The 8579-nt window shown below is 46.4% G+C and overlaps 1 protein-coding gene across 1 annotated transcript; it reads left to right on the top strand.

Annotated features, from left to right (window-relative positions):
- Positions 1-1801: 1801 nt before the first annotated feature.
- LOC122403061 lies at positions 1802-5554 on the top strand. Its single transcript, XM_043406342.1, has one exon. The coding sequence runs from the start codon at positions 1802-1804 to the stop codon at positions 5552-5554; it is 3753 nt and encodes a 1250-aa protein (XP_043262277.1).
- Positions 5555-8579: the final 3025 nt, after the last annotated feature.

Raw genomic sequence — 8579 nt, 5'->3', positions numbered from 1 at the left:
TAACATAACGTTCGTGAACTTTCAATTCACCTTGTGTGCGCGTGTTCGTTGTGAACAATGCCCACGCCCTAACGTTCACAGTGACACTCAACCTCAATAGTGACGCTCATCCCGCCCAGTGACACTCAGTGTTCACCAACTCAACCTCACGTGCAAAGTGAAGTGCGTCGACATGTGCGACAAGGCGAAGTGCACGAAGAAGGTGGAGGAGTCAACCTCGCGGCCAACATCACCGGCCCCCGCTGCGCCCGTCTCACCAACAGCCTCTCACCTCTCACTGGAGGTGCCTGCCGCTCAAAATCCGCCGCGCACCAGGTCCCAATCTGCTACGCCAATTCCGACAGAGCTGCTATGTAAATTCCATAGCCAGCTCTGTCGGATTCAGCTTCTAAAGCGGATTCAGGGGCAGCTACCGCTCACAGCCTCCGAGACATCACCGCAGGAGATGGCTGCGTTCATGAACCAGGTGGACGAGGTCCACAAGGCCTTCATGAAGGATCATGCCTACCTGGAGTCCACCTGGCCTGCCGCTCACCTCGATCACGAATATTTCGCCGCGGAACACTTTGGCAACGAGGCGGCCATCGTATTTGACATCCGCAGGGCAGCAGGAAAACTCAAGGCGATGCAGGAGCCGACAAAGCCCGCTCAACCGACCGCTCAAAGATCAACGCCGAAGCTCCCAGAGATAACCCTCCCGGAGTTCTCGGGGAGCTTCAACGAGTGGCCCACCTTCAGGGATATGTTCACATCGCTCATCCTCGACAATGGGGCGCTCAACGACATTGAGCGCCTTCACTATCTACGATCGGCGCTCAAAGGAGAACCAGCCCGACTGATCAGCAACCTTCCACTCGTCGGGAAATCCTTCATCCCATCGTGGAACACACTCACTGCCCGATATTCCAACAAGAGGTTGCTGATCACTTCCCAGCTGGACAAACTCCAACTCCTCACACCCGTGCCGCCACGAAACGCAACTTCACTCAGCAGCCTCTCAGCCACGATTCATGATGTGGCCACCTCCCTCGCCGCACTGGGAGTCTCAGACATCGGAGACGCCATCCTGGTCCATTGCCTTGTCAGAAACATGGACAGGACCACACGGGAGGCGTGGGAGCACGAGATCGGGTCGAGCACCGACTTCCCACCGCTCACAAGAGTACGAGATTTCGTGGCGGCGCGGGTAACAGCGCTCGAAGGCTTGGGCCAAGCCGCGGCAGCAAAGGCTCAGCCCGTGGCAACGAAGCCACCTCTCAAAACCACCGCTCATGCTGCCAACGCCCATGCCTCAACCGCTCCTGCTCATCGCTCCACCAATGTCGACAACGCCTACACCGCTCAAGATCCCGGGAGGTATCCGTGTGACATATGCCACGGCGACCACTTCATCGTCATGTGCTCAAGGTTCCGGGAAATGAGCATTAACGACCGATGGAAGGCAGTGGAGCATCTGGTGCTCTGCTCAAATTGCTGCGGGCGTCATTCCACAAGAAATTGCCGCTCAGCCCAACGCTGCAAGCAGTGCAAGGGGCATCATCACACGATGCTCCACCGGACAACCACCGCTCAACCCTCCGCTCGCAGCAATTGAGAACTAGGTGCAGTCGTCCACTCAACAACACACTCACGCTCAATCCAGGCTCATCCATCGCTCACGCTGCTGGCAACGGCAGCCGCTCACGTCATCTCAACGGTGGCAAAACATCAAGTAAGAATTTTAATTGATTCTGGGTCAGAGGTCTCCTTTGTTAGGGAAGATCTCATCAAGCAGCTCAATCTTCTACGCTCACACTCGTCAATGTCGATCATTGGCATTGGTGGCAGAAAATCAACAACTACTCGAGGCATTGTGTCATTGACGTTGCATTCCAACTACAGCAACGCATCAGTGAGACTCAGAGCTCACGTTCTTCCAACATTGACGACCATCTTGCCATCAACCAACGTGGATCATCAAGAATGGCCTCATCTCAAAAATCTCAAGCTCGCTGACCCAGACTTCATGGTGCCTCGCTCAATCGACGTGATCATCGGTGCAGATTCCTACGGGCATGTCATCAAGCCCAATCTCATCAAGGGTTTACCATCAACGCCTATCGCTCAACTCTCAATCTTTGGTTGGTTGGTTATTGGACCAGTGGGCTCAGCATCAACTCGAGCGCTCACATCTCACCAGGTTTCAACTCAAGAAGAAGAAGAATCGTCTCTCCAACATCTCTTGACGAAATTCTGGACACAGGAAGAGGTTCCAATCACCAACCAATCTCAACGCACCCCTAAAGAGCAAGAGTGTGAGGATCACTTCAGAACAACTCATTTGCGGGATCCGGATGGGCGATACATCGTGCGCATCCCTCTCAAACTGCCTTCAACCATGTTGGGAAACTCGTACAACATCGCTCATGCTTGTTTGAATCGTACTCTACGCAAGCTCAAGAGGAATGAAGAAGATCTTCACCTCTATCAAGAGTTTATGGAGGAATACGAGAATCTGCAGCACATGAAGAGAGCATCATCGCGCTCATCTCAACACTCAACAACTTTCTATCTGCCTCATCATGGTGTTTTGAAACCAGACAGCACGACTACGAAGCTGAGAGTTGTCTTCAATGGCTCAAGCTCAACATCTTCTGGATATTCTCTCAACGACATCATGCACACTGGTGAAAACCTACTGCTCAACATCGCTGACGTGCTCCTATGGATTCGTCAGCACAGATACACATTCTCAACCGATATTACCAAAATGTATCGGCAAATCAGAGTGCATGAAGACGACTGGGATCTGCAAAGAATATTGTGGGTGGATAAGGACCTGCAAGAGACTCAATTTCAGCTCACTACGGTCACCTACGGTACCAAGGCAGCACCGTATCTTGCGGTCAGAACATTGCTGCAATTAGCTGAGGATGAAGGTCATCATTATCCTCTGGCCGTACCATCGATCACTCATGCCAGATATGTCGACGACATCTTTGGAGGAGCAGATTCACCAGAAGATCTCAAGAAACTCGCTCATCAGCTTCAAGGTCTGTGCAACGCGGGCGGTTTCCCACTTGCTAAGTGGCATTCAAACTGCCCCGCGCTACTCGAAGCCATCTCACCTGAAGCTCATGCTCAAGGCTCATCACTCTCATTGGACGACTGCAAAACCAAAATACTCGGAATGCAATGGAATTTTCTCAAGGATACATTTACATTCTCATCGAAGGAGGACTCATTCTCACCCCCAACCAAGATAAGTAAACGCCTCATACTATCTCAAGTAGCACAGATATTTGATCCACTTGGTTTCCTCTCACCGGTCATAATTCGCTGTAAGATTTTATTGCAAGAATTATGGCTGCACAAACTCAACTGGGATGAATCACTACCATCCCACATCACAGAACGATGGCTCATCCTCAGAGAAGATCTCACAAGTCTGGCCAGACTCTCAATTCCACGCTGGTTCAACACCTGTCAAGACTCAGTGGTGGAAATACACGGTTTCTCTGATGCATCTCAGCTCGCCATGGCAGCCGTGATCTACATCACGGTTTTCTCACCGTCCACAAATCTCAAGGTGACGTCACAGGTGTGCGCCAAGACGAAGGTCGCACCTCTCAAGAAACTCACTATCCCGAGACTGGAGCTCACAGCAGCTCTTATGCTTGCAAGGCTGGCAAGCTATGTTCAAGCGAAGCTCAATCTTAACATTGCTACAACTCACTTGTGGACGGATTCTCAAGTCACACTCATATGGATCAAATCTCACGCATCACGCTGGAAGGATTATGTGAGAAACAGAGTATCGGCGATACAAGGACTCACACCTGAGGCACATTGGGGGTATGTGTCTGGAACATCGAATCCAGCTGACTGCGCATCACGAGGCCTTTCAACTGCTCAGCTTGATCATCATCAGCTATGGTGGACGGGACCACCATGGCTTACTCAACCCCAGGACTCATGGCCATCACAACCGAAGCTCAAGAACGCCTCATGTGCACTAGAAGCGCGTCCAAGTATCCCTACTGCTCTCATCTCCCAAAAGATCGAGTATCAGTGGGATCTCATTCACAAATACTCAACGCTCAAGAAACTTCTCACCATCACTGCTATTTGTTTCAGATTTATAGCAAAATTAAAAGGGGTCCACTGCTCACCAGCCTATACCTCACACTCGCCGAGTGATCTGGAAGATGCTCAGAAATTCTGGATCAGGGCAACTCAGACCATCTACTTCGCTCATGAAATGAAGATGCTCACCTCACACTCATCGCTGCCTTCATCTCATGCCTTCAGTCACCTGACTGCCTTCATTGATGATAAGGGAATCATCAGAGTCGGCGGACGATTGGAAAACTCTCAGCTCCGCTACGAGGGTAAACATCCCGCTATTTTGCCTCGCCACTCACGTTTGTCTGAATTGATTATAGATCACGCTCACAAACAAACTCTTCATGGTGGAACTCAACTCACACTCGCCTACATTCGACAAACCTACTGGATCATCGGAGGAAGAGCTCCAGTCAAGGCTCATATTCTGCGGTGTTTGACGTGTGCTCGCCAAAGGGGAATCCGTGCCCATCAACTGATGGGCCAACTACCTCTTTCTCGAGTCACACCGTCATCGCCATTCACTCATACCGGCATGGACTATGCCGGTCCACTCACTCTCAAAACTTGGAAAGGACGAGGCGCCAAAACATCGAAGGGATGGATCTGCGTCTTCGTTTGTCTCACCACATCAGCTGTTCATCTGGAGCTGGTGTCAGACTACTCAACCGAAGGCTTCATAGCAACGTACAGGCGATTCTCATCTAGGCGAGGAATCCCACAGAAGGTTTACACTGACTGTGGCACCAATTTCACCGGAGCAGACTCATGTCTCAAGGCAATGTTCACTCAGGGATCAAAATCACATTCTCACCTCACTCATTTATTTGTTAACGACAGGACAGAATGGTGCTTCAATCCACCTGCAGCACCGCACATGGGTGGAAAATGGGAAGCTGTCGTGAAGTCTCTCAAGTTCCATCTCAGGCGTACCGTGAGTGATACCCTCCTCACCTTCGAAGAGTACAGCACGCTTCTGACCCAGGTAGAAGCAATTCTCAACTCACGACCCCTCGAACCACTCAGCGATGATCCTGAAGATCTCTCACCGCTCACGCCTGCTCATTTTCTCATCGGCACTGCTCTCTCAACATTGCCTGAACCTTCGTTGAAGGACGTCTCACTTCCACCAAGGGCAATGTGGCAGCTCATTCAACAACGGGTTCAACGGTTCTGGGCTCAATGGTCATCTCATTACTTGCAGCGGCAACAAGCCATCTCAAAATGGCATCACCCATCCAATGCCATCAAGGTTGGATCACTGGTTCTCATCACCGACGAGAGGTTTCCACCTTGCAAGTGGCCTCTTGCACGAGTTCTGGAACTACATCCAGGGAAGGACGGACTCACCAGGGTGGTCACCCTGAAGACCGCGACCACCACACTCACCAGACCGATTGCGAAGCTGGCCATCCTACCAACAGCGGAATCATCAGCCACAAGTGGCTGATGGCGGGCGGAATGTTCGAGAATTAACTCTCATTTTTAGAAACACGCACGTGCCTTGTTTCTTGCAATGTTTCGCTCATGCCGTGGCCACCACGACGCTCATTGGCAGCACCTCTCGGGCACACTTTGTGCGCGAGCAGGATAGCTGGCCCACCTGCGCGCGCAACGATCTCTCTACCGGCGGGTCGAAACCTCGTGGTGGCCACGAGCGCGGCCATTAAGTCTGTCTTGTTCGTAATCTAAAACGCGACAAGTGTGCTCTGTTTTTCAGTCTTAGTTTCCTTTGTTCTTTTGTGCCGCATATAATCTACTGTGTTCAATGTAATTAATTCACAACTAATTATCAAGGCTCACGCTCATAAATCCCTTGCAATTAATATAATTGCAAGGGTATTATGAGTATTAAACTCGTAATAAACGGTTGATTCTCATTCTCACTCGCGCTCAGAAATGGCGATCAATAATATCGCCATTTCTCATAACCGCTCGTGTAAAACTCTTACTTAAACGTACCGCTCATTAATTATGTATTTCCCAAACGGGACAATGTTGTTAATTAGGACCTTGTTTAATTAACTTTGCACCATAGTCATTTTTCGCGAACCCTCTCATAACCGGCATCTCAATGAAAATCTCTACAGTTCACTTCAATCTTAAACAGTTTAATAAACATTATTATTCAGCATTTTAATAGTAATTAATCACTCTACGAATACTTTTTACACTTACTGTACGTTATACACAACATTCCGCGAGGAAACATAGGAACACATTTTTTGCGTCGGAACAACTAGACTACGAATGTTTCCGTTTCAATTTTGTTCTTCAGTGGCCTCTTGAAAAATATTCGATTAATTATTAGCGAATTTATAAGTTTGTAACTTGTAAATTTCTGATCCATAGTTAGATTTTACGATTTCATAAGTTACTAACAAAATCACTAATATCATAAATATATTTTGCAAACGTTCGTTTTTCAATGATTTTGATAAATTCAAAGGATTTATTTATTAAAATCTTCCAGGTTTTAGAGGACTAACGAATTTTTTTTAATTGTTTTTAATTCTACTTTATATTTAATAATATCGTAATTTAAATTATCATTTTTATTATGATTTGCTATTCCCACTATTGAAGGATTTATTCCATAAATAAATTAATTAATTAAATCAGTTTTTTATCAGTCTACTGTTACTATATTTCCTACGTGGCAAAACAGTAGCAATTTACGACAGTTTGAAAATCAAAATGTAAACCAACGGTCTAAACAATTACAAATCTTTTTTTCGTAAACTCCGTTAAAAAATTTATATAGAACTTCCATAATAAATTACTTAGCTTCTTTCAAATTCTATTCTAGAACTTCTACTTATTATCAAGAATTTTATTATGAAAGTTTCGTTTGAACAATTTTGGCAGACTTATTCAAAAAGGTTCTGTAGCTGTTTCAACTCAAGACACAAACAATAGCTTTTATGACAGACCGAACCTCCGATTTGGATACGACCTATAACAAAGTCACCGATTATCGTTCAAACAGTTCTATCAATCAAATCATACGATAAATCATCATCTGTTTATAGAAATTGTAGGATTTCCGTACATAAATTTTACATTTAGTCGTAAACTGAATTCTATTTAAATTTCATTCCACAAATAAATTTGTAAATTAAATTATTAATAAATTATTATTAATTGTTCGGAAATAAAATTTGACCTACGTGTTCCAAGATACAACGTCGCTGATTGGTTATCCCCGCCACAGAACTCAACTAAAGAAGGTCCAGGAGCTCAGGTAATTCTTGGCAAGTAAATCAGTTTCTAATTTGAAGACCATTGGGAAGGTTAGTTAAAAGGAAGCAAACTCAAATCAGTATAAAATTTGTTAGAGTTTAAAAATTAAATTAAGTTAACGCTTTGCTTTATTTGGAAACAGTAAAAATCTATTATTGAGGTACGAACAGTTGGACCTGGCTGTATATTCGATTAACAGAATTTAATTTCGTACCATCGTCGGAGTGACTAATAATGTTTGACGCCGAATCTGCTTAATCGGGACAATCCTAGACAGAGATGCCAGAAAAGCACCGCCGGGTGCACACGCACACATGCCAAATACGCGTACGTGAGCTCGTGAAGTTTCGGAAAGTCGACAAAGGCAAACTGACGCATGCTCTCTTTCTCGATTCTCCGAAGCTGCCCGAAGTAATTTCGGATCGCCTCGTGGGAGTCGAGAGAGAAAGGCTCACATTTGCCTTCTCGCTCTAAACAACTGAAATCCGACCTCCCGTCAACGGCATACGATTTGGATTCTCGAGCCGAGATTCTCGACTGCCCAGGCATTTTTACTTTCCGACCTATGTAGGCGCACATAAGCAAAGTACCCATAATGAAAAAAAAATTTTGTAAAATTTATTTAACGGAAATACACGTTTTAAGACCTCCTGATCATATTTTAATTATTGAAAAAAAAGAAATTTTTCATATTATTAATACGATTGAATATAAATAGCTGAATGAATTTAAATGAAACTTTACTGTAAGGCGTCGGGAAAAGGCGAGGCCCAAGTCGAGGCGCTGGCAAGGGACCGCGTCTGGCCTTCGTCCGTCAGCACCCCCACCCCTACCGATGGGGGAAGGCTGACGACAAAGGTGAGAGTCTAGGCCCAGGACGGAGTCATTCGTTTTTCCGACGCGGAAAGGGCCAGAATAAAATATAGTTACGAATACCTTGCGTAGTTCATTGTTTCCCAATTCCCTTTTTCACGTTCTGTCTAACAAGTCAGAAGTGGGATAATCACGCGCAATTGGCCACTGAGTCCAATATTCGCGTTATTTTTTTGTGAGAATAACGTGTAATACGTAGTGCGAGTGCCGAAAAACTGAAGTGCGAGACTTTTTTAAGCCGTACGTGCGTCGTACTAGTGACACGTGATACACTGTGCAAGTGCCGAGAAAACTGAAGTGCGAGACTTTTTTTAAGCCGTACGGGCATTGTGCACAGGCAGCTATTCGCGGCGCGGAGA

This window comes from Colletes gigas, unplaced genomic scaffold, assembly GCF_013123115.1.
Source record: "Colletes gigas isolate AHSC1104 unplaced genomic scaffold, ASM1312311v1 Colletes_gigas_Sc00043, whole genome shotgun sequence".
Lineage (NCBI taxonomy): Eukaryota > Metazoa > Arthropoda > Insecta > Hymenoptera > Colletidae > Colletes > Colletes gigas.
Note: the sequence above shows the minus strand (reverse complement) of the source record. Positions and strands in the feature narration are given on the sequence as shown.